The 27,127-nt window shown below is 36.2% G+C and overlaps 1 protein-coding gene across 1 annotated transcript; it reads left to right on the top strand.

Moving 5' to 3' along the window:
* Nucleotides 1-408: 408 nt before the first annotated feature.
* Nucleotides 409-27,092, top strand: ARL5B (ADP ribosylation factor like GTPase 5B). Its single transcript, XM_053572181.1, has 7 exons — nt 409-739; nt 12,165-12,225; nt 13,959-14,106; nt 17,482-17,565; nt 19,029-19,180; nt 20,587-26,281; nt 26,462-27,092. Exons 1-6 carry the CDS (start codon nt 691-693, stop codon nt 20,633-20,635), a joined length of 543 nt encoding a protein of 180 aa, XP_053428156.1. The 5' UTR covers nt 409-690; the 3' UTR covers nt 20,636-26,281; nt 26,462-27,092.
* The last annotated feature ends 35 nt before the right edge of the window (nt 27,093-27,127 follow it).

The following is a 27,127-nucleotide window of genomic DNA, read 5'->3' as shown; positions in this document are numbered from 1 at the left end:
GCCCAGCGTGACAGGTAAGAAAACTTCAGTTAGAAGAAAAACACATCACTGCTGTACGCCAAAGGGCAGCAAACAGCGGCTGCTTAATCACAAAAATCGTGGTATTTTTTCGTGTTTCAGAGGCCAAGGTCACAGCTGCCTGACTGCAGAGGTACTCAAAGGGAGCCCCGGAAGCGCTTCTAGGGAAACAAGGGACCGAGCGCCCGCCGAGGGAAATTCCCCAACTCCTTATCACGCCGGAATCTGCCAGACTCAGGCCCGCTCGGGGCCCGCCCACCGGAAGTGAAACTGAAGGAAACGCCACGTCGGCGTCATGAGTGACGTAAGCGCCCCGACGTCACGCGCCGTTTTTCCGGCGATGGGTGGTACGGGCATTGGCAGGGGAGGCGGAGCCGAGGCGGGGCCTGGGGCTGGTGGAGTTCTCTGGTGGGTAGGTGGGTTCAGGCCGAGGGGACTACGGGTCGGCGTTGGGCTCAGCGGGCTCGAAACAAAGGACTATCCGGTGGGGACGCGGTGCGGCGCCTTCCGACCGGCAGCCGAGCTGCGGGACGAAGCTTTGCGGCCAACCAGTGCCCTCGCTGCACGGTCTCAGCCTGCTTGTTCTGGGTTCCCCCCAGCCGGCGCCGCCGTGGGGGGCCCGGCGCAGCGGCACCTGCTGCTGAGGGAGCCCGAGGCCCGCCCAAGGTGCTCATGATGGGGCTGATCTTCGCTAAACTGTGGAGCCTCTTCTGTACCCAAGGTGAGAAGGATCGGGGGACGACGGGTTCGGCCGCCGGAGAAGGGAGACACCGGGGGCAGCGCTCTCGGGGAACAGAAGCGTTCGGAGACGCAGAGAAGTGACTTAGTGGAAGGGGGAGCAAGAAACTCGGCGTTTTAGACTGGGAGAATATACAAGAGAGACCTGATGGGCGGCAGAAAGGGGCAATCGGAGAAGGCATTTGACGTCCCAGAATCCAAATTGAGAATTTGGGGATTACTATATCCTAAAGGCGCCCGGAGGCTTTTGAGGGCCTTTTCCGTCTCTAATTAGGCATAGTTGTTTCTGCGTCTAGCCCCAGGTTAAGTGTCCACCGACACTACTAAAAATTTTTTTCCGAATTAACTACTGTTGCTTTGTTTTCCTTCCTGTCCTTTAAGTCCGTGCACCATCACGCTCTGATTTCTCCTGATTTCTAGGACTCGAGAATGAGTTAGCCTATTCAGATACATGGAGTTTTCCGAAATCTTCATTCTAGACATTTTTCCCCCCTTTGGCGTTAAAAACTACAACTCAAGTGTTTTTGGTTCTGTGTAAGACGGTACGTGTCCGTAATTAGTCTAGAACAGGTTATGAGACATCTGGAAGTCGCAAGTCCAAAGGGCCAAGAAGCTGTAAAACCTGTTGTGAGTAAGAATGAGATGTGATGTCTTCTGAAGAGAGAAAATATTAAGATAAAAAAGAGGCCAACCATAAGTTGTAGGCATTCTATTTACAGAATGGTTTCTTAGTAATTGAAACCAGTTTTTAAGTGCAGCTGCTTTTGTTTTTAATATCCAGGGATAATTTATAAACCAGTTTTATTTTTATGATGATACCAATTTATTGTTGCTAATGTATCTTTTTTCTGGATTTAAGAAGTCTTGAAGAGAATGAAATGGTGTTAGTTCACTTGGTCCGTGGTATTAGAACTTTAGTCATTTTGAAGTTAGAAAGATACATATGTGTGTATGCAGTTATTACAGGTAAATATTGCTTATCAAATAATTTCAAAGTAGCCAGAGTTTAACTCTCTGTGGATGTTATCATAAATTGAATGTATTTTTAGCAGTTTATATTTTATAATCCTTGTTAAATAAATTCACTACGTAAAGCAACATTTTAAGACATGCTCACAAGTGTATAAAGACTAACAGAAATACCACTTCTTTCTCTTTCCCCAGGGCTTAAGAAATAACATTACCAAAGTAGTTGGTTCTCCCTGTGTACACCTTCCTTCCTTTCCTGTTTCGTATCGTTTTTGTTTGAAGAAGTTTCCTTAATCAGACTAGCAGGAAATAAAATAGGTGAAAGGAAAATTGTGAAGATGATGAAACACATTTCTTGGCTACTTTTATAGTCACATAATTAATTGTTCAGGCCTCCTAAGTCTCCATTTCCACTTTTGATGTTTTTCTTTAAATTTCCTGTTGAAAATTTAGAACTAGTGGTCATTCTGTCATTTGATTCTCTTTAATTCCTGTTGCTATAGGCCAGTCTTAAGAATTAAGACCTCATTTGTTCTCAAATTACTCAAATGAGGCAGACATGAAAAAAGTGCAGTGTAGCAAATTTTTAAACAGATAACGTGCAAAAAAACGTGATGGCCTCAAGAAAGAAGTGATTCATCTTTCTCAGGTAGTTTGTGGGAGACTTTGCAGGATAAGGCATACGTTGACTTTAAGGATGAGTAGGAGTTCCGGAGACACACTAGACCAAGGGGGTAGAGAAGCGTTTTTTTCTAGGAAGAAGGAAGGATATACAAGAGGAAGAGGAATTAAATAATTTGGTGTATACAGGAATAGATTGAAGAGGTAATCAGATCACAGATGTCCACTACAACATAAAACTATTTAGACTTAGTACAAGGATTGGGAGCCATTGGAGAGTTTGATCTTGTGATTTTTTTTAAAGCAGGAGAATATCATAAGGTGCTTATCTTAGTCCATACTTTTCTTTTCTGCATTAACAAAATTAATCGCCAACCTCAACGGTTTCCATTTTTGTCGCTATACATATCTAAGCCAGAGGTATTAGATGTATTAGAATAATATGCCCAAGGTACAACCTTGGACCAATTAAATCCTAACAGGATAGGGTGGCCTGGGCATCAGTGCCAAGGTAATTGGAATGTGCAGGTAGTATTAAGAACTACTGGTAAGGGCGGCGCCTGTGGCTTGGTTGGTAGGGCGCCGGCCCCATATACCGAGGGTGGCGGTTTCAAACCCGGCCCCAGCTGAACTGCAACCAAAAAATAGCTGGGCGTTGTGGCGGCGCCTGTAGTCCCTGCTACTCGGGAGGCTGAGGCAAGAGAATCGCCTAAGCCCAGGAGTTGGAGGTTGCTGTGAGCTGTGTGAGGCCACGGCACTCTACCTAGGGCCATAAAGTGAAACTCTGTCTCTACAAAAAAAAAAAGAACTACTGGTATCACCATATGTAGTCCTTTCCCTTGTCTACTAGTATTTACTCACACCCATCTTTTTATTTTTCCTGTAGCATTTTAGAGCCTCAAATACCTTCTCATAAATTAGATGCTATTTGAGTTTAAGAGTACTAAAGTATGTATTGTTTAAAGCAACTTAAAAGTACACAATTAATCCCAGCAGTTTTGTATTGTTTCATTTTAAACTAGAATACTGATTACTTTGACAGTTACCATTTGACGATATGATTTCAAAATCTGATCACCTTTGCAAACATTTTATGTATCTATGTGGTCCTATAGGTGTGTTTCTATAAAAATATCAATGTGTAAATGTATGGTTTTGCGTTCCTTTTTCTATTTTTATTTTTTTAATTTCCTTTTGTCTTTCTTAGGCACGATCTTTTTCTGTGTTGTGATTGTACAAAGTGCTATCTAGAATTAAGAACAAATGGAATGTTTTAATTGGAGTTCATTTTCACAACCAAATAACATCTTAATTCCATTATCATTATTTCTTTCTCGTTTGTGAATTTCACGTTATCGTTTTAAACACTGATAGCCAGCTTTTTATGAGATCATTACTGTTCTTGACTTCTCACTGCATAGGTCTTGTGGCTTACATTTCTCCCTTTATCATATTCTGCTCTTAATTCTGGGCTTCCTGCTGGTTTCATACACACTAAATTTAAACGTAGAATTTACTCCTCATCTTCCAGAGCATTTTTTATCCCTGATTCATTTCATTTATTCATTCTAATTTTTGATCAAATGTCACTCCTCAGAGATGCCTTCCAGACTACTTTATCAAAAATAGCATGCTTGCCACCCCAACTCTCATTCTGTCTTTTTCTCAGTAATGCTTATCACAACCTGTAATTGTATTATAAATTTGTTTACTTAATTGTCATGTCTTTCAATGGAAATCATTCTCTGAAACATGAACTTTATCTTAATCATTTCTATACCCCCCCCCAATAGCTGGCACATAATGGGTGCTGATTTTAGTGTATGTTTTTTTAAACATAAAAGTTTGTTTGAGTAACATATTCATGTGTCATTAAGAAAGTCTGAGATACACAAAAATGAAGAAACGTAAAACTGGGAATGGAAAGAAATGAAGCCTGCCCAGCAACCCTGATAATTGTGAAACTTGCACAGGTGAATCAGGAAAGACGCTATCAACTGTGTTTCTTGGAAGTGAAGTAATGAACCGATAACACAGACTGTCTTAAAACTTTCCTTTTGCTTTTTAAATTTAATGTTAAACTCTTAAAGTGGTGTATGTATCATTCATAGCTCTTCAAACTCTTAACTTTTTTCAATATATACTTCTGTATAGCTGAATAATATGCCTATATGGAAGTTACCATTGGTCTTACTGCTACAGAAGAAAAACTCATACTTTTCCTCCTCATCCTAGTATAGATTATTATACACTAAGTATTTTCATTATTATTATTATTATGACTAAAGTTTTATTGCTGAGCTATAGTGTGGTGTAATTGTGTCTCCTTTTTTTCCTGCAACATTGGCCCTCTTGAGAAAATTAATCACACCTTCTTAGTATTGCTTTCCTTTTCTTTACAAATTTGGTTAAGTTGTTTCACGCTGCACACTGTCCAAAACCTCTCTGTAGCAGTTTTTCTCAGGCGATTTATCTTACTCCTGATTCTCCTACAGTCCTCCAGAGTGTTCCAGACAGAACTTGTGTCTGTGTCTCATACACAGTTGTTAGGGACTTACCTTTGCTTTTCTATTTTATTAAACCAGTATCTTCTTTCCCGCTTTACTCTTATTTGATGAAACTCATTCTTTAGAAATTTCCTGCCCAGGTGTCTGTAAGTGGTTTTCTTTTTTTTTTTCTTTTCTTTTTTTTTCTTTTTTGAGATCTTGTTCCCTAGGCCAGTCTCAAACTCTTGTGTGCAAATGATCCTCCTGCCTCATAAGTAGTATTTCACTTGTTTCTCACTTTTACTAACACTTGGTGTTGTTCATCTTTTAATTTTTAGGCATTCTGTTGGATGTGTAGTGGTATCTCATTGTGATTTGAATTTCCATTTTTCTGGTGAACATTGAGCATACTATTTTACTTGTGCTTATTGACCGTTGGTGTATAGATCTTTGAAGACAGGTCAAATCTTTTGCCCATTAAAAAAATAATTTTGGGGTCCTTTTTATCATTGAATTTTAGGAATTATTGATGTATTTTGAAATTGAGCCCTTTGTCAGTATGTGTTTTGTGAATGATTTGGCTCAGTCTCTGGTTTACCTGTCATTTTCTTAATGGGGATTTTTTGCTATGCAGAAATTTTTGATTTTGGTGAAATCCAATTTCTCAAAAAAAATTTCTTTTAGTGGTTGTTGCTTTCTGTGTCCTGTTTAAGGAATCTGCCCCTTTCATCTAGAAACTTTAGTTATTATGCTTAGCTCTCTGATTCATCTCAAATTACTTTTGGTTTATGATGTGAATAGGGATTGAGTTGTTTTTTTTTCACATGAACACCTGCTTGTTCCAGCATATTTACTGAAGACTTTTTTTCCCCAACATGAATTGCCTTGGAGCCTTTGTTGAAACCCAAATGATTTTATGAATGTGAGTCTTTTCTCTTGGCTTGCCTTGTCGTGTCTTGCTTGGAGCCATATGTATGTTTATCCCTAAGCCATACTACAAGTCTGGTAGTGGAAATTTTCCAACTTTGTTTTGTTAATCTTCTAAAAGAAAATGTTTTAATTTTCTCTGTTTTTCTGTTTTTATTCCTGCTCCTTATTTCTTCCTTCTGCTTAACTTTTTTGTTTATTCTTAAAAAAACAAACTAGCTGCTGTAAGTGTGGCATTGTGTTATTTGGGCTCTTGTCTTTTCAAATGTCAACATTTTAAAGCTGTAAATGTCCCTCTAGTGTACTGCTTTAGCTACATTCTGCAAGTTTTAATATGTTGTGTTTGAATGTTCTGTTTGAAATATTTTCTAATTTTTTTTGTCTCTGGTTGCTTCTTTGACTTGTGTTTTATTTATAAGCGTGTTTAATTTCCAAACCTTAGTTGTTCGTTAGATAGTTTAGTCTTGGTTCCTAAAGTAACTTACTTATGGGGCAGAAACATACTCTGGAAGATTTCCATTTTCCTTTTCAAATTTCTCAAGACTATTTTTGTGGTTGTCAGTGGTCTGTTTTAGTCTACATCATTTGCGCTTGAAAAGAATGAGTACTCTTCAGTTGTGTGTAATGTTTTATAAATCTGTACTAGGTAAAAGTGGTTGTCTCATTCAGATCTTCTGTGTTTTAGTACATACCTCAAATAAAAAGCATATAGTTGGGTCTTGCTTTTTTAATACAAAAAAGAATTGTGAAATTCTCTCCCTTGAATTGTAAAATTTAGTTTTAATTGGAATACATAGTTCAGTTATAGGATATTGTTTGGGTTGTGGTATGGTTGTATATTAAGGTCTACTATTTTACTGTTTGTTTTCTGTTTGTTCCAAAGACTTGTTACTTTATTCCTCCTTTTATACTTACTTTTGGGTTAAATGATTTAATTTTAGGATTCCATTTTATTTTGCGTTTTTCTTTGTGGTGGTCGGGGCAAAGGGTATGGGCAAAGGGAGAAAGGATGCTTATTTGACTATCTATTCTTTTGTGCATTATTTTTATGATGCCACTAGAAATTATAACACACATTTTAATTTCTCAGTCTACCAAGAATTATTAATGTAACACTTCTCGTAAAATGTAAGCACCTTAAAACTATAGAATTCTACATTCACCTGATCCTTTTTTTGTGTCATATCAACATATGTCATGAACCTTACAAAATACATTACAATTTTTGCTTTGAATGTCATGTGACATTCCTGTCACATGTTCTTTGAAGTTTTAAGATGGGTTATCTTTTATTTCTTTCATTTACCCACTTCACTATTTTCAATGTTTTTTCATTTCCATGTGGTAGAAATTTCCTTCAAGCAGAGCTTTAGCATTTTTGTAATGTAGTTCTGCTCATGATTGATTCTTTTTGCCTAAAAATGTCTTTATTATCCTTCATTCTTACATATATATTTTTTTTTCTTTTTTTTTTTTTTTTTTTTTTTTGGAGAGACAGAGTTTCACTTTATTGCCCTCAGTAGAGTGCCGTGGCGTCACACAGGTCACAGCAACCTCCAACTCCTCGGCTTAGGCGATTCTCCTGCCTCAGCCTCCCGAGTAGCTGGGACCACAGGCGCCCGCCACAACGCCCGGCTATTTTTTTGTGGCAGTTTGGCCGGGGCTGGGTTTGAACCCACCACCCTCGGTATATGGGGCCGGCACCCTGCTCACTGAGCCACAGGTGCTGCCCTCTTACGTATATTTTTGCTGACTATAGCATCCTTCCTTTTCTTTTAGTGCTTTAATGTCATTTCAGTGTTTACTGGACTTTTTTTTTTTCTGACAAGTTGTTCAATAACAGTTCTTATCTGTACTTAGATTTATGTGGCTTTTTCTCTTATTGCCTTCAGGATGTTTTCTTTATCTTTGGTTTTCAACAGATCGACTTTGTGCCTAGCTTTATTTTTCTTTGTACTTGAATTTGAACATTTTTCTTATGTTTGTACTCACCCAGTTTACTTTTTTAACTTGTATTTCTTAGACCATTTTCTCCCCAAGCTGCCTACCATAAGTGATTAGTAAGTTATCATGTTGATTTAGTGAGCATTTAAATGGACATTCTAAAATAGAAACTGTCAGAACGTATCTCAGTAAAGGTCTTGTTCTGTGAAACTTTTGCTTGTGTTATATGTGTCGTGGATCGTAATGTAAAATATATTTCTTAACTGTGATCATTATCAAACAAGCTTGAAAACCATGCGCTGTGTCCCTTTACATTTGCCCTCCAGATCATGGGTAGCGTTTGAATTCTCTAGATACTACACACACGTTAGATCTATTTCATTGTGTTCTTGGTGAAGCCCTCTTATCAATTCTTTTGTTCATCGAGTTGGGGAAAAGGTCTTTGGTATCTTTCAGGCACTTTAATCTGGCCCGTGACGTTAATAGTGTTCTACCTGCTTAAACTCTTTGATCTTCTGCATTTAATACTCTTGTTTACCTGAAGACTGTTTCTTATACCCAATAAACTTTTCCTTTTTTTATTATCCTAAAGATTATAAGACTCAATTTTGTCACAGAGATGGGGAGGCATCATGTTAACCACTAGTCAACCTTAAAAAATTAAAAGTAATAGAGGAATGTTTTATTTACTACTGAATTGAGAAGAAGCTAAGTAAGACATAGAACATGATTATCTTTTTCCCTTAGGCTCTAAGCTTATTCAACACAAAGTATTTATTTATTTTTATTTCAGGTTAATGTGAGGGTACAAATAACTAGGTTATGATATTTGCATTTGTAGTTTTGTCCCCCATCCAAAAGGTGCACCGTATACCCCTACATTGTGCTCATTAAGTGGGAATACACCAATCCCCTCCTCTCTTTTCCTCTACCCCCTGCTTATTCCTGCCCCCAACTTTAAATGAATTGACTTTTTCTCTTTTGTGGACATATATTAGATCATCTGCTGACTTCCTATTAGTGTTGAATACATTGGATACTTGCTTTTCCACTCTTGTGATACTTTACTAAGAAGAATGTGTTTCAACTCCATCCAGGTTAATGCAAAAGATCTAAGTCAATAGAAAGTATTTTAAATACTTAGCAAAGATTCTATACTTAAGCATTTTCTAAAATTTAAAATAATGTTCATATTTGAAGATTTAAAAAGATTTTTTTGACATTGTATTTATATCTGGTTTACCACTAATATATAAATAGTATTAAAACATGACTAGTGAAGAAATCCATTATCTAATAGTTTAGAGCTCCAGCTCTAGAATCAAATTCCTAGCTAAGATTCTGTTTACTTCCCAGCAACATGACCTCGGGCAACCAAAACTCAGTTTCCTTATTGCTAAAGGAGGAATTACATCACTTTCTCCTAGGTCAGTGGTTCTCAACCTTCCTACTGCTGTAGCCCTTTAGTACAGTTCCTGTGGGTCGCGACCCACAGGTTGAGAACCGCTGTCTTAGAATGATGGTGAGGATTGAATTGCATAATGCATATAAAACACTTGGATTGAAACACTAGAATATTCCTTTCTAATTTTTTCCTTAACTGAAAGCTGGATTCTAGATCTCATCCTTAGGAGTATTTGTTCTTTGAACTAATGATACTATTTTGTCAGTGCTTGTTTACATACTTTTAAGAGTCTACCTGTTCATCTTAACCACAATTAGTGCAATCAAGCATTGAAATGAACTTAATGTTGAATCATTGAATCATCAGATTTACATTGCTGCTCTGAAAAAGTGAGGCATTCGAGAGTGTGAGTGTTGTGATGGGGGTCTGCGGAGACCAAAGAATTGGGGAGGGCAGTTAATATGGTAGAACAGAAAGAAGGGGGAAATAGCTTTTCACTGCCCTCATCCACATGTGTTTTAACTACAGCCAATTATTTATCTTAACAGGGCCTCAGTTTCCTTATCTATAAACTAAGCAAGGTGCTGGGTTCCTCAGAGGTGCATTTGGAGATGAAGTCATGAGAGGGCAGGAATAAATCTCAAGTTCTGCAGTCTGTTCCAAGCTAAAACATAATTATGATTCTATAATCAGTGTAATATAGAGACAGTTAGTTTTTTATGGTTTTTCATTTATTTTCAAGAGCCAGAATTCTTGGGTGTTCATCATTGCCCTGTAGGCCTGCAGTCTCAGATTGCCACAACACATCTTCTGCTTTTACAGCCTGTCCTTTGTAATAATTCAGACTTAAGTGCTATTTGGTAAATTTGCTTAATTTGGGCATTTTTATTTGGTTATATGGTGTTTATATACTCTAGTTACGTGACAGTGTGAGTCTAACTATTATATACCTAGAGGGGAGCAATTCCTATTTCATAATATCTTTAGAGCTGTCTTATATGTTAAAATTAAAAGCTGGTCATTTTAACACTATCAAATTTTAATATGATAGAATATATTTTGACAAATTTTCACGATTTTTAATTCTCTCACTATTTAGTATTTCTCTTAATACTTTTCTTCCCATAGTGTTAATCTAATTGGCATCATTTGATATTCTATATTAAAACTATAAATTCTAGGCTGGTGTGGTAGCTCATGCTTGTAATCCCAGCACAGTGGGAGGCCAAGATAGGTGGGTTGCTTGAGCTCTTCAGTTCAAGACCAGCTTGAGCAAGAGCAAGACCCCTGTCTTTACTAAAAATATTAAAACTAGCCAGGCATGGTGGCATGCACCTGTAGTCCCAGCTACTTAGGAGGCTGAGGCAGGAGGATCTCTTGAGCCCAAGAGTTTGAGATTGCCATGAGCTGTGATGATGCCACAGCACTTGACCCAGGGCAGCAGAGTAAGAATCTGTCTCAAAAAATACAAAACTACAATTCTTTTTCAGTTTACTAAAAATAGAAAAACAGAGTAAAGGGAGAACATTTTCTTTTATTTGTTTCTTCTTTTTTGGAATTATTCATTTCTTAACCTGAAATTGTCTAGAAATAAGTGCTCTTACTGATTTTCTTTTCAAAGTATGAGCTGGTTTTACAAGAGGTCCAAGAGAACACCATAGGCAAGACAACAGAGAAACTTCTGTGCAAACACTTGATTAACATTAAACAGCCCCTCTGAGATTGGAGCTTTCTTCATTCAGTACAAATGAGCGTGTATTGCGTTGGCTGTGGAGATGAAGAGATTAGTGACAGTGGAAGCCCTCTTCCTTCTCAGCCCTTTGTCAGGGTGAGGGTTGCAGCTTGGTCTCCTAGAAGAGATTTCTAGTGGAATATGGTTCCTAGAAAGACCGTCTCATGGTGTGACACATTTTTAAAACATTCCAATTCACCGTAACTCTGACAGGTACAAGTAACATCTTAACCCCAAATTATTCAACTACCCACAAAACCTTTTGAATTGCATGTCTGACACACAGTCTAAGTATGGGCACTTTGTACTCTTGTCAGCAAATTGATTTTATTTATTTTTTATTGTATTTTATTTATTTATTTATTTATTTTTTTTTTTGAGACAGAATCTCACTATGTCACCCTCGGTGGAGTGCCATAGCACCACGGCTCACAACAACCTCAAACTCTTGGGCTTAAACAATTCTCTTGCCTCAGCCTCCCAAGTAGCTGGGACTACAGGCGCCCGCCACAACACCTGACTATTTTCTTTTGCAGTTGTCATTGTTGTGTAGCTGGCCCCGGGCCGGGTTGGAACCCACCACCCTTGGTGTATGTGGCTGACCCTGTAACCACTGTGCTATGGGTGCTGAGCCAGCCAATTGATTTTAATAATGATTCTGAAAAACAATAAAGAAGGTTGAAAAGGTACCACCTAAGGGACTGTAACAAACTGGTCAGCATATGAAGATAGTCAACATAAGGAATTAGGCCTGTTGTACTGATACGTACATGATATTGTACTGTACTGTACTGTCCAGTCTATGAAGATTAGGTCAACTTAAGGAGGTGGTCAGGGTAGGGAGATGGTTAACTGTGCAGGTTCCACTGTATTTGCCGAATCTGTTCTAAATAACTTAGTACTAATCAGGTTGTTGCTTGCCCTGTTCAACATGAATTGAGAATTGACTGTATTTTAGTCCATCCATCAGCTAAATATTTAGTTTTTATGGAGAACGTTTTGAGGACTTACAGATAAAGAATATATCGTTTACATGTATGGGTTGAGGAGCAGTTTCTTTCCTGTTGTAAAAGTATGCAGTTGTATAATCTTCTCACAACTAGATATAACCCCCTGCTTTTACAAGAGAACTAAAAATTATAGTTGTCTCGCTCGAGGCAGCTAGCCTTAACATAATAAAATTTCTTTCTGTATTTTAACAGTCCAGTAATGGATATCCAGCGAATGATTCTCATTAGCAAGCTAACTGATAATCATTGTTGAAAAGAATGTAATTGCAGTATGCAGCAGTGTTAAATGTTTACTATTTGTTTTCTTTTCGTAGAACACAAAGTAATTATAGTGGGATTGGATAATGCAGGGAAAACCACCATTCTTTATCAGTTGTAAGTATGAGTTTTCATTATTTTAGTTACTGAAACCTTTTATAATTAAGAATGAGATACACTGTAATATGATGGAAAACTTAAACATACAGTTTTTAATTTTATCAAATGCAATTTTTATAGAAACCCAAGTAAAATAAACAGCTGTATGTTTGTTAAAACCTTCACAAGCATTCACTGTTTGCTGGCCTTAAAAGAAAGAATTAATATTAACGAATAATAAATAAAGGACATATTATAGTGCTGGGGTAAGGCAATGAAGTGGATTTCACTTAGTTCTTCCTACTGTGAGGGTCATGTAATAAATTGGTACTGTCCTGACTGATAACTTTGGAATTGTTTTAACATAGCCCCAGACTTCTCAAATCAAAAGAAATGAAATCACCCCTGAAAATATTGCTATAGTAGCTTGTAATAGGGAGTAGCTTGAAACTCAGAGAAATATATTAGTATTTCAAGGAAATTTTAACAGTCCATGAATCCACTGTGAATTCCCTCCCATCATCCTTTCAGTGCCAAGGAAGTGATCTGTTAAGCAGTGGAAATGGAGCTATAGCCTAAGCATTTTAACAAATCGTTGTGAAGTGCTTTGCCCCGTTAAGTGGTTCTTCCCTTTTTCCACCTCATCTTGCATTAGAAATTATAGTAGTCTGCTGCTCATCGGAAGTACTTCACTTAACCAATGCTCAACATGGTTTTTTAGCTGCTTTGCTAAAAAGCTGCTGACTTATGGTTTGTTTCAGCATTGAACAACTACCTTTTCTTTTTAATTGGGATAGAGTCTCACACTGTCACTGGTAGAGTGCAGTGGCATCATAGCTCACAGCAAGCTCAAACTGTCCTCAGGCCATCCTCCTGCCTCAGTCTTCTGAGTAGCTGGGATCACAAGCACCTGCTATAATGCCCTGCTGAATAACTACTCTTTTAAAAAGCATTTCATTCATTGGGCATTATATATTATACTGTTTAAATATGATTTAATTTTTTTTTGACCAGGACTGGGTTTGAACCCACCCCCTCTGATATATGGGGCCGGTGCCCTACTCCTTGAGCCACAGGCGCCACCCTAAATATGATTTAATCTTTAAACCTCTCATTTTTATTGAACTAATATTAGCTTCAAAAATACATACAAAATCCAACAGAGATTCACAAGCCTCCTTCAGCGCAGGGCTGGCATGTTACAGCAAATACTTGCTGAATAAATGTCAGTATTTTAAATATATTAGTTAAAATTTTCATTTGCTCATGGCCTTATCTTTTTAGAACTAGTTTAGGTTAATAAGCCTGAAGTAATTTTTATGTGTTAAGTCTCAATTTTCTCACATAGGCAGTCTTCAAAATTGTAGATAGCCTATTACCTAGTGATTGCTACTTTGTAAGTATTGGCATAAAGTCTCCTGGAAACTTGTTATTTTAGGATGAGGCATTGGTTCTCATCTAACAGATAACAGGACATGGTGGTATTGGAATTTTTAGACGTAGAAATGCAGAGTCACACCACAGTGTTCCCTTCTGTTTAGCTTAAGCTTTTAGTTCATTCCATTCAAAAAACCCACAAAACTTTCTTTGGGGGTTGTTCTTTGTCTAGATATTTATTTGCACAAATGTTTCTGTTTTCATGCTAATTATTATCACCAATGCTAATAAGGAAGATTGTTCTTAAAATATAGAGATAAAACTCGCTTTGGGTTCTCAAGGTTTACAAGAGTTTTAATGGTGTCTTTCAACAGTTTAATGAATGAAGTGGTCCATACTTCTCCAACCATAGGAAGCAATGTTGAAGAGATAGTTGTAAAGAATACTCATTTTCTTATGTGGGATATTGGTGGTCAAGAGTCCCTGCGGTCATCCTGGAACACATATTACTCAAACACAGAGGTATGCTAAGATTACTCTTAAATTTTAATAAAAAGAACCAAAGAGTAAGCACAGAAAATAGATAGGCTACCATGAGGGCATCTTGACAGATGTCTTTTAATAGTTCCTTTTTTGTAAGGAATTTGGGTTTTCAAGTGAAAGGCAAGAAGCAATTGTTTTGGAAGCTATTACTATTATACTGCGTATTGACTGAGTGGTTACTGTTGGTCAGGCTCTCTCGGTTCATCCTCACGATAGTAACTGATCTCCCTTGTTGCAGAAATCTGACACTAAAAATTACAGACCTTTTCCCAAGTTCTCACAACTTTATAACAAACCCTGATTGGGTGAGGAGTAAAATACTGTAAGCATAATTTAATAAAACTATTTCAAATAACGTGAACTGAACGTTCAAAATTTTGGTTAGATTGTGTTTTAATTTTTAAAAATGGATTTGCTGGTCATTCCCCAGAGTGCTCTGTCACGTTTCTGCTTTGGTCTCTTCTGCGTGGCATTTGTTTTATAAGACCACGGAGTTCTGTTGAAAAGGTTTATTTTTAAGAATACTGGTGTACATTGCATCAGTTCCATTTTTCCTTGCACAGAGGTACACTTAACCAATTTTTTCTAAAATGATGCCTTTTAAAAATTGGGGTTTGTGGGAGGACAGGGGAGAAAGGAATATAAGGATTTTTGGTCAACAAAGTTGGCTTTTTAAATAAAAAACATATATTCTAGATTTATATGGTAATAGCATATGTATGTGTGTATAAGTAGTAAACTAGAATGGTATGTCATAGATAATTTAGCACTTGTGGTAGTAATTGTTTTCTTGTAGGGACAGAAGACGTTGGTAAGCAAATAGTCTGGTTATAGGGCACATTTGTACAGCAGAATAAACTTTTAAAGGTAGAATATGCTAGACCAAGGGAAGAACATCATCTTAGTATATGATTTATTTAAATAGCATAGCTATTTGGTACTTTTTTAAAACTCACAACTCCGTTTGGGAAAAGAGCATGCCCTGGTCAAAATTGATTCTAGAAGACTTAGTATGGGTCCATAAAGAATGTTTTACTAATGTTATTTGCATGCACTATCTTTCAATAAACTTTTTACAAGAATATGAAAATCACACTAAAGAACAAAGGCCTTTGTTGCAGCCCACCAGCATGGCACAGAGCATCTGCAACCTTAGATTATAGGTAGGGCTCCTGTCTGTGTGGTTTCCCATTAATTGCTTTATTCACCCGTGGTGTCTCGCTTTTGAAAATTCTTTACATTGAGGAGTCATCCAAAAGCTGCAGCGTTTTCATTAGAGCCCAAGAGTTGACTGGTTCTCGACACCTTATTAACTTAAAATTGCACCCCCATGGTTTGTCCATTTTTCCTATGCTGTCTTTCTTTCTCTTTCCTTTTATCCCTTTCTAAGCCTTAATCACTTTATATTTTGATGAGTTGTCTCTCATTCCCTAATTTGAAAGTCATCTCTATAATCTGATTCCATCCTTCCTGTCTGTGTTTATCTTGCCTCTGTCCTCTACTAGAACCTTTAGTACCTCTTACCCTCATTTCTTTTTTGTTTGCTTGTTTTTGGAGACAGAGTCTCACTTTGTCACCCTTGGTAGAGTGCTCTGACATCATAGCTCACAGCAACCTCAAACTCCTGGGCATAAGTGATCCTCTTGCCTCAGAGGCATGCCTTAGTCCCAAGTAGCTGAGACTACAGCGCCTGCCAGAACACCTGGCTAACTTTTCTGTTTTTAGAGATTGGGTCTCATTGTTGCCCAGGCTGGTGTCGAACTCCTGAGCTTAGGCCATCCACCTGCCTCTGCCTCCCAGAGTGCTAGGATTATAGGCTAGGATTATAGCCACTGCACCCGGCCTTAACCTCATTTCTTAACTTTTCTTCAGCATGCATATGATTTAAGGGTACTTTCTTGCTATATTTGCTTTTTTTCTTACCAAAGTTGCTTTTATTTTTAATATTCATGATCTACCCTTTTTCTTTTCTTTTCTTTTCTTTTTTTTAAATCTTATTTAGTTTGCTTTGAGAATACCCTTTTTCATATACATCTTTGCTAACCAATTTCTCTAATTCTCCTGGGTCTCTTGCCTTTAGTTAAGTTTGCCTATTATTTCCCTTTAGTATATTAGCATGTAGGTAGACATATTTCAGTTTAGCACATTTTTTCTTGAACATTTACTATTGCTATTGTTTTGTAAAAATATCTTACTAGTTTTTTTAATGTTTTTCTTCTAATAGGCATGAAAGTAAACAGTTATTGGTTGTTTAATTCAGGGGTGTCCACATTCTATTTTTCTGTGCCTCATCAGAAGAGTAAGAGTTGCCTTGAGCTACACGTTAAATACACAGACACAAAACTCATGAGCAAAACAAAAGTTCTATGCGTACTTCTTGGGTATCAGATACCACAGATAAGCAAAACCATCCTCAAATCAGCATGTGGCCTGTGGACAGGTTGGACACCACTGGTTAAATGAATGCTAATACTTTGAAGTTTGACTACAAGAGTATTATTTAGGATAACACAAGTATATATATATATATATTTTTTATTTTTTTTGAAGGGTGAACTAGGCACTGGCTTTGGTGCATAGCTTTTTTTTTTGTTGTTGGGGATTCATTGAGGGTACAATAAGCCAGGTTACGCTGATTGCATTTGTTAGGTAAAGTCCCTCTTGCAATCATGTCTTGCCCCCAGAAGGTGTGTCGCACACCAAGGCCCCACCCTTCTCCCTCTGTCCCTCTCTCTGCTTTTCCTTCCCCCCCCCCATAACCTTAATTGTCATTAATTGTCCTCATATCAAAATTGAGTACATAGGATTCATGCTTCTCCATTCTTGTGATGCTTGTACTAGACTGTTTATTGCAGCTCAATTTACAATCGCCAAAAAGTGGAAGCAGCCTAAATGCTCACCAACCTAGGAATGGATTAACAAGCTGTGGTATATGTATACCCTGGAATACTATTCAGCCATTAAAAAAAAATGGAGACTTTACATCCTTCATATTAACCTGGATGGAAGTGGAAGACATTATTCTTAGTAAAACACAAGTATATTTTTAATTAATTTTTATTACCAGCATTTGAAACAAATCTTAATATTATGTAGTATTATGTATTCAGGCATCAGTCATTTTTTTACAAAATAAACTTGGGTATGGTTTTTATTTATTGAAGTCGTAAGTTACCTTGTTAACATTTAGATATTACTGCTTGATGTGAGTTTCATAGAAGCTCTTTATGGTAAAAAATAGTAGATGCTAAAATCATAATGATGATGCCATATGAAGAAAGTATTTAGATCACTTGAATTATTTTATAGAAAACTTTTTGAAACCTCATTCGATTTTCTTTTTTTGTCTTCTAGTTCATCATTCTTGTTGTTGATAGCATTGACAGGGAACGGCTAGCTATTACAAAAGAAGAATTATACAGAATGTTGGCTCATGAGGTAAATTCTGAAAGTAAATCTTTACAAAACAATGGAGTAACTGTTCTTTGGCTTTTCTTTTTTACTGAGATTAATGTAGTACGGTATTGGTCATCCTAGCAACACAAGTTTATACATTAAATTGACGAAAATTTTGATGTCAAAAATTCACATTTTTTCAGTTTTTAAAAAAAAACTGACATTAATCTGTGTACTACTATAATTGCAGAGGTTTTTCAAAGTTAAAATTACATATGGATACCTTAAAAAGTCTGATAAAGTGAAGTAAGGAAAAGGAAAACGTGTGTCTTTTCCCCAAGTGCTTATAATAACTAAAAGATCTTTAATGAATAATTGGAGATCACTTATTTGTAAATATTTCATAAATATTAAAAGAGCACAATGAAACGCATTCGTATGCTGCTATTCAATGTAGGATATGCAGGGTCTTAAGAGTCCTCTTCCATCTGATTTTCTACCCTCTGTCTGAGGTATCCACTATCCTAGAAGTAGTGGTTATTATTCCTATGTATGTTTTTATACTTTCTCTATGTTTTTGTGTGTCTAAATTATACAGAACATTATATTCATGTTCTTAAAACTTTGTATAATGTCATAATGTGCACATTTTTCTTAACTTGCTTTTTTCTGGACAACATTGTGATTTACCCATGTTAGTGTGTACTGCTTTAGTTTATCCCTTTAACAAGGATATAGTTTTCCACAGTTGATCTTTTTAATTTTTGTAGTATAAACTATGCTGAAATGCACATTAACCAATGACCTTATGTTATATAAAGACTGATAAGTATTGCCCAGCTCTTATCTCCTTTCCTCTACTTTAAATTTTGGAGAAAGTGTAGTATTTGGCAACATCCTACCTACCGTATTTGCATTAGAATGTTACTCATCTAGCTTTGAGTCAGTATTTAAGATTCAGGGTTTCCTTTTAGTTTGACCACATTGGCCCATAAATAAAAAAAAATAACTTTTAATCAATTATCTTACGTTAATCGGTCTTTGTTCGAGTGAATCATAAATCATGGTTATTTGTGTATTTTTTCTTCTTTCAGATGGTGTTTCACTCTGTTGCCAAGGCAGGGTGCTTGGGTATAGTGGTCCAATCATAGCTTGCTGTAGCCTCATAAGTCCTGTGCTCCAGCACATGCACCATGCGTGGCTGATTCTTGTTTTTAATTTTTTGTAGAGACTTGTTATGTTGCCCAGGCTGATGTCTCAGACTCCTGCGCTTAAGAGATCCTCTCACCTCAGCCTCCCAAAGTGCCAGAATGACAGGCATAAGCCACCATGCTCAGCAAGATTATTTTAATACAAATTTAACATTAAATCTTAGTGCCTGCTCATTTTACGGTAGAGACATTTCTTTATAACAGTTCAGCTGAGTATGCTTCACCCTGTTGCTTCATTGGTTTAATTTGAATTGTGATATTTCACATATTAGAGATATTTTGTCTTGGTTGCAGGATTTGCGGAAGGCTGCAGTCCTCATCTTTGCAAATAAACAGGATATGAAAGGGTGTATGACGGCAGCTGAAATCTCTAAATACCTCACCCTTAGTTCAATTAAGGATCATCCATGGCACATTCAGTCCTGCTGTGCTCTAACAGGAGAAGGGTAGGTGTTTGTTGGTCTGAGGGGAGCTGTGCCTTCTTTCAAATTTCCTGCAGTTTTCTTACGCCCTCTTGTTTTCTTGCTGGATCCTGTTTCTTTCTTTTGCTGTTGCTCTTAACTAAAGGTGGTTTTTATATTGTGTATCGGGGTTACAAGGTTGAAATAATTTTAGTAAACTCTCTTTTTATAATGTTTAATGTAAATGTAATGTTCTACAAAAAAAATTGGTAATTAACTTTTTAATTGTTTTTTAATCCAAATTTTTTATATTCTTTTTTGCTTTTATCACAAGAACCATAATGTCACCTGCATTAAAGAGGAAGTTTTAAAGAGATTTTATATTTTCTATAAGAACTTAAACCGAAGCTCTGAGCTTTCCATATGTGTATCCGTCTTTATTAGTAGGGGTTCTTTTGGAAGTCAACTACCAGACAATGAATGATTGAGACAAACACCACTATGGTATAGACTTTTGTTCCTAGTAATTTGACTGTGGATATTAGGCCAAGGAGAATCCACTGTGTTATAAATGGATTACCCAGTTTGTATCAGAGAACTAACCACTTTATCCTCAAGTCCACCAAACTTTCTTAGTTTTTCTTATAATATTTCTCAGAAATAGCTTGCAATGTAATAGCTATGTGTAGACTTTTTAAGAGTGGGTCATAAATTCTATTCCTTAGAATTTGGGGGGGTGGGGGTTAGGTAAAGTTCTTGGTTTTTGTTCATTTGAAAGAGGGAGCGGGTGGTGCCTGTGGCTCAAAGGAGTAGAGCACCAGCCCCATATGCCGGAGGTGGCAGGTTCAAACCCAGCCCCAGCCCCCAAAACTGCAAAAAAAAAAAGTCTCCATCTTTTGGCTTGGCGCCTGTGGCTTAAGCTGCTAAGGCGCCAGCCACATACACCTGAGCTGGTGAGTTCAAATCCAGCCCAGGCCGGCCAAACAACAAGGATGGCTGCAACCAAAAAATAGCCAGGCGTTGTGGTGGGCACCTGTAGTCCCAGCTACTTGGGAGGCAGAGGCAGGAGAATCACTTGAGCCCAGGAATTGGAGGTTGCTGTGAGCTGTGATGCCACGGCACCCTACCCAGGGTGACAGCTTGAGGCTCTGTCTCAAAAAAAAAAAAAAAAGAGGGAGGGGGCAGGTACTTGGCAATCTTGATGGCAAAACTGTCAAAGTTATACCTTCAAGAAGTGACTGAAGCAGTTTCCCACATTACTCCACTGGTGAAGATCATTTTGTTTAAGTGAACCTTCCGGTTAAAAATTCCTCTTACCGTGTTGTTTGACTATTGACACTGTGGTATATAAATAATGATTGTAGTACCAAGCTTTGGGTAAGACTTAATAATGTTTTCAATTTTTAAGTATAAGGCTTTTAATTTTGATAATACTTCTGTTTTTTGTTCAGGTTATGCCAAGGTCTAGAGTGGATGACCTCCCGGATCGGTGTGAGATAACTTTTTTGCTTGAAAGAGACTGCTCTATTTATTCTGTGACATGAACATTTTTTCCTAGTACCTTTGGCTGCTAAGGCAGCAGCATGTTTAATTTATAACAACACAAACCTCTGAGCAACACTTGAATCAAGTGCAGCTGAACTGGAACATAAAAGATTTTTTTCTTCACTTTTTTTTAATGCACTAATCTTCAGTTGGATGAACATAATGTATAACTATGTTTTCAGCAACAGAATTCTTCTGTTTATTCTAATTATTCAGTGACTGCCTTGTAAGAAATGTTTGTCATATGTTTAATGTTTTCGGAAGTATTGTTGTAACCTTAATGACCAATTTCTTTAAATTCTTGACCACCATTTCCTCCTGGTCAGGTAATTGCTAGCTCAATAGAATAGTAGTGGAAGTCACCAGGTACTGCTTGCAAACTTCTCCAGCACTAACTATTTGCTCCTTCTATAAACCATTTATCTTTTGGACAGAACTTATTATAAAGAAAGAAATCTACTTAGACTAAGGAAATATATAAGGAAGAACAAACATCAGGAGTACTCACCTTTAAACTTCTACACATTATTACAAGTTACGGAATAATTTTTTTAAGTCACCATTAGCATGGGAATTAAATAGGCTGTTTATTTTTCTAAAGGAATTCAATTCATTTTTCTGCCTTCCACATCTGGTCAAACACTACTCAAGGTTAAATATTTATTTGAAAGCCCAGCTTCAATACTATTGGATAAATTTGGTATTTCAAGAATGTCACATTCAGTGCTAAAGCACTAAAAATAAGACACTTGGAAATATATTTTACTATCAATTTACCAACAACTTTATTATCAGTAAAATTTCAACCTATACTGTTTATAAGAGAAATCACATCTACTTTGGGCAGCAGCTAAAGCCGAAGTATGAATAGTACTTTTTTTTTCTTAAAATTTAAAATGTGTCTGTCATAGCATTTTTATCACCAGCAGTGTATTACTTTAAAAAAACCATGTGGCTTTCCTTGTCTCTATTTTAAGATGTTATGTAATAGATTGGAAATAATTGCCATCTTTGTAGGTATGCCTTGAGCTCTAAGATCTTACAGGAAACTGCTGAATTTAATCCTAGCTTTTCAAATTCTACTATGAGACTCAAAGTTGATGTTCTTAACAAATTAAGAAGCAATTAAAATGAAAAAGTCATAGCCCATCAAAAGTTTACTTGATAGCGTTAAAAAGTTATTTGAGGCAGTTGTATAACATGAACAATAAACAGTGTATACCTTAAATTAAGAGGGGAGACAGGTCCTGTAATTTCCATCCTGCTTATTCAGGTGGGTGATTCTTGCTAAGGAAGGGGTAAAATGCACACTTACAGAATAGGGCTTCATTTTTTGCAGTATTTTTTACTTTGGATTGAAAGTAAGATTCAGTGTTCATCACAGTATCTGTTCAAAAGTGGTAGTTTGATTTTAGTATTTTTTATTTGTAAGTTGATTTAAATTTTGCTCTGTTTTGAGTGTACTTGATTTATTATATTTAGTTAATTTAGTCGGTAGCATTTTTCCAGTTTCTCTTTAGTGGTAGCATAGCCTCGAACTGAAAACTGGCCTGCGGAAATTTTTCTGGACTTTCGGAAATAGTTGTTTAACCTTGTTTTGAATCTTTTTCTTAGTGATTCTGTACCAAGTAGAGGGTAAGTTTAGTTCAGCTTTTAATGTAACTCATAATCAAGAACATAAGAGAAAAGCAGACATAGTCAATGTGGATACTTTGTGGTGTGTATGGAAGGGGTGAGGGGGGGGGAGGGGTGGAATTGACAAAATGCCGTTTACCTGAGCACACTTTGCCTGAATTTCTAGTTGGTTATATTGTTTACCATAAATGCAGAGGATAAGTCTCATAAGTCTGTCCTGAGAAAAAGCATATTTAGTATTCCTGTATTTGTTCTCATGAAATGATTATCTGCCTTTTTGTATCTAAGAAGATTGGCTGACTCCGTTTTCTTCTATCAAATTATATGGTTATTTTTTATATTACCACATCAGCATTATATTATTGAAAGTGTTTTTAACAGTTGATTGTATTTTGTCAAATAACTACTAGTATAGACTCAAATTTACTATTTAGTTTTTAAAATACAATTTATTTTATTTTCTATATCTTTTTTAAAAATATTTTATTAGTTTTGGATTAGAAATGATTTATGTTAGTTGTGTAGTGAAGATAAAATTGGCATCCAGGAGATTTTGTGCTGATTGGGAAAAGTTCAATTAGGAAATTCATGTAAGGCTTTTTAAAAGTATTTTTTTAGGTTTTCAGTTCGATCTTTCCTGTTACAGTACTATGAAAACTGATTATCCTTTACTCCAAGAGAATGTTTTTGACCCAAGCAAGTTATCTAATCCTAGAGCAGTGATTCTGACATTATAAATCAAGCAACTGTAAGATATTGTCTGTTGAAAGATAAATTTGTAATTAGTGCCTTCGTTCCTATTTTGAGATAAGTTCTCAATTTTTTACTCTGCCTGTGCTTCAGACATCATGAGTTGAGCAGTTTGGGTCTCACCTTCCCTGTCCACTGCGCTTGTCGCCCAGCAGAGTTTCCAGTAAGAGGGAAGCAAGGAGTCCAGCTCACATCCCCTGCAGGAGACCATTCTGCCTTTTATTTTTAATTTGAGGATAAAGGAAGTAAATTTTAACTGAAATCTTTTTGTTACAACTAAAGTGGAAAACTAACCTGCAGTTCAAATACGGAATTTTTCTTAATTTTGAACATGTTATGTTCTTCATCTTCAAACCCCTCATTCTCATTGAAGCCCATTTGATAACTCTTTTAGAATTAGCAGGCTCCTTTATAAGGGAATATACTGTATATTTTTTATTAATGTATTTTAATTGCTTAAAACCTGGAATATTAATATATATAACCTATTGAAAACTGAAGATTATGTAATTTTTGCTTTTAGTTTCTTATATTAGTATGCTTAAAGGTGTACTTACTTTTATATTCATTAGAGGAAAGATATTAAATTCAAATTTCATAACTAAAAATTTTTAATGACTGCCATCTCTACAGCCATAGTCATTTTAGTTATGCATAATTTAACTTTTTACTATCTATAAAGGAGAAAATAGTTATTTTCCTATGGAAACAGTGAGTGGTATATAGGGAGTGTTATAAACAGTGTTCTCTGAAGAGCTATGAGAGTCAAAATAAAGAAAATTTCAAAGAAAACAATAAAAGCTTTCTTTAAAAAAATCTTTTTAGTGTAGTATCTTAGGACAAATTATAAACAGAATTATTTCTATTGATTAATCCTGATTTAATCCTTGACTGTGTAAAATCATATCAGTAGAAAAACATACTGATATGCCTGTGAATGGATGAATTTCATTGAAATCTTATCTTTGGTGACCAACTTTACGAGTCTAACTTCTCATGTGTGGCTTTGGACTCACAAAGTTTCACATCTAATTCAATTCTAAGAATCATTTACATTTTGTTGGGGTAAAGTCACTTCTGTGTACAGCATGTTATCTTATATCTGGTAGAATGTTGTGCTGGTCATCCAAAGAAGTGGATTTGAATCTAAATTTGGCCTTTGTCAGTTGTCTAACTGACCTTGGACGGTTACTGTCCATGACCTTCCTTTTTTTCTCATACTGAGAAACTTAAACCAGAGTTCTATCATGTCTTGGTTTTAAAATTCTGAATTCTTACATACAGTCACTAAAATTTTTTAAAAACCCAAATATTAAGGAAATGCACTTAGTATGAGGTTAAATTTATTTTTTTTCTGTTTTTGATTCCTCTGTTCCTTCATATAACAATACAATCATGAAACAGTAGGGAAAAAAGTTACCAGTTGGTAACTGCTGTTCCACTTTAATTGAACAAACGGCCAATGACAGTGCAAAAGAGAAAACAAGCCATATTGCTAAGAAAATAACAAGCTGCTTAAAAAGCACTTGTGTGTGTTAAGAATACTCTGCTAGAGAAGCTACTTTGCTTATTTTCCTGGCTTTTACTAATCAGATGGAATTGGCTACTGAGCTCAGAATTATTGCCTTTTGGTGCCACCCCAAACCAGTTCTCTTTATTGAAGGGACAGTGTAGCCAAGATGTCACTATTTTACAAATGTCTGCATAAATCTAAAAGTGGTTTATATTTGCCGTTTTTAAGTAGTTTCTTATTCTTATTACTCTGAAGACTAAAATCCAAAGCCAGATTCCCAGGAAAGTATATTTTAAGAATTCTAGGTGACCAAAGCTAAATAAAGGTCAATATAAAAAATAAATTCAAGTACTCCATTGTAAATTTAAGGTAGAAAAGTATGTTCAACAGAACTGCTGTTAGCTTTAAATGTGAGAAATGTTAATTTAGAAGTTTGGAGCCATCTCTTGAAACAAAGTCAAAACTCTTCAGAAGTAAAGACAAACTTGGAGTGGGAGAGTCCTCAAAAGACTATTAGCTAAGAAAGTATGTGAATGAGAGCAGTGAATATCTCCTCCTTTCCCCTGGTAAGGCGCTTAAAAGTACTGGAAATTGTAGTCTTTTGTTACAGAACTAGATGTCATATGTTATTTTTAATGTGGCCAAAAGACTAAAGCATGATTAGGGTTTTAGAATTTGGAGCTGTAGTTACGTAGAGGCATCTTTTGCATTTTTAAACCAGACATCCACATTTTCTCTTGGCAATGGAGAAATTGTCAAATGTGCTGTGCATAGCATTTACAGTCAAAAAACAAAGTTTTAAAAGAATGGAAATGTTTTCCTGCACCACCTGTAAAATTTTAATTAAAAAATTACCTCATTTTTCAGTCCATGAGGTACTTTGCTCAAGTTGGGGGATGTTGCACCGTCCCATAAATACCCCTTCCCCAGACTGTGTTTCAGATGTGCAAAATTTATAACGAAGGTATAGCATTCCTGGGAGGTGGTTTTTGTTTTTGTTTTTATTCTTGTTTACCACCAGCGGGGCTAACATGGTATAGACATAGATCAGATTCGCATATGGTTTTCATTAAAGCACATTGGCAAATTCTCAGTCAATATTTAATTAGTTTAATTAAGTAAAAGGAAAAATCCTTAAATTTGATTGACACTTTTATACTGTGAATATATTTCCATCAGTGTTGGTAAGATATCAAATGACTCTCAGTTGATCTTGGCTATATGATTTCCTTGCATGTTTTAGCCCTGTTCATATGAGACTCTAATGATTTTAATCTTCCTACATTTTCCCTCAGGAAATTCAGGGACTCTGAAGCCCCTATTTTATTCTCTTGGAGTAAACTGTTCAGTGTAGTTATGAAAACTTTTTGATTTCTAAAAAATTATAGCTGCTATTCTGTTGAAAGTATGAAATAAAATGATGGTCATGATTTTTTCTCCAATTACGGAATAGTTATAAATTGTTTTCTGGTTCATCTATTCCACAGAGCATAGTTTTAAAACAATTTTTAAAAAGAACAAAAACTATACAGCCTTGTTCTGGCATTTATTCTAATCCGAGTGTAATGATTATAATCATACATGGCTCTCTTAACATAAATTGGTGCTCTTGAGCATTAAAGAGGAAGTAGCAGGCCCCGCGTTCAGTATATATTTCTTACCTCAGAATGTAAAGCTACTTTCATGTGTCTGCATTCATCTTTGTGTACATTTCTTTTTTTTTTTTTTTTTTTTTTTTTATTGTTGGGGATTCATTGAGGGTACAATAAGCCAGGTTACACTGATTGCAATTGTTAGGTAAAGTCCCTCTTGCAATCATGTCTTGCCCCCATAAAGTGTGACACACACCAAGGCCCCACCCACCTCCCTCCTCATTTCTTAAGATTTAAATACAAATTGTTATTATCCCTCCAGCTTCGGCCTTCCTGCATAAGCTCTGTAACAGTATCTGAATCAGCCTAGTGGAATAGAAGGTGGTATTAATAAGGTCAAAATTATGAATTGGAGCTCTCTGTGGGTCCTTTGTTATTGTACAGAGGGGGAAAACGTGTTTCACACCACAACCTGTGCTTCTGAACCCCAGTCAAGCAATTGAAATGTGTGCCATTGGTCCAGTGTAACAAGTATTAATGAAAAAAAAATGAAAAGCAAACGAACTACTTAGTGCATTCACATCATCACTTTCCGAAAGTGGTTCAAAGCATGTTTTTCTAATGGTGGGGTTGTTTAAAAGACATGTTTTAAAATTTTTAATACTTCATTACTGTTATGAAATGCTTTTATATGTTGAGTTTAGGTTGCTGGTACTCATGATTTTTTTATTTCTGCAATTATGTTATAACGAGTTGCTTGCATGCCTACTTACCCAAGTGAAAGGATGCCGTTTGCTTTGGAATGTTCATCTTTTAGACAGATTTTGGTTTGTTTGCAATCACGGTGCAATATAGTGTAACATTCATTTGTTTTCAGTCAACGGTTTTATTTTTGTCATAATAAATAATTACTTTTCCAATATGAAGTGAACTTACTGTTTTCTTTGAAAGATAAAA

Source organism: Nycticebus coucang, chromosome 20, assembly GCF_027406575.1.
Source record: "Nycticebus coucang isolate mNycCou1 chromosome 20, mNycCou1.pri, whole genome shotgun sequence".
Classification (NCBI taxonomy): Eukaryota; Metazoa; Chordata; class Mammalia; order Primates; family Lorisidae; genus Nycticebus; species Nycticebus coucang.
This window is presented reverse-complemented; position numbering and strand designations above follow the sequence as displayed.

Coding starts and splice junctions, on each gene's coding strand:
- ARL5B (XM_053572181.1), top strand. CDS start 691: ATGATGGGGCTGATCTTCGCTAAACTGTGGAGCCTCTTCTGTACCCAA. Junction 12,226..13,958: donor ACCACCATTCTTTATCAGTT/GTAAGTATGAGT, acceptor GTCTTTCAACAG/TTTAATGAATGAAGTGGTCC. Junction 19,181..20,586: donor TGTGCTCTAACAGGAGAAGG/GTAGGTGTTTGT, acceptor TTTTTTGTTCAG/GTTATGCCAAGGTCTAGAGT.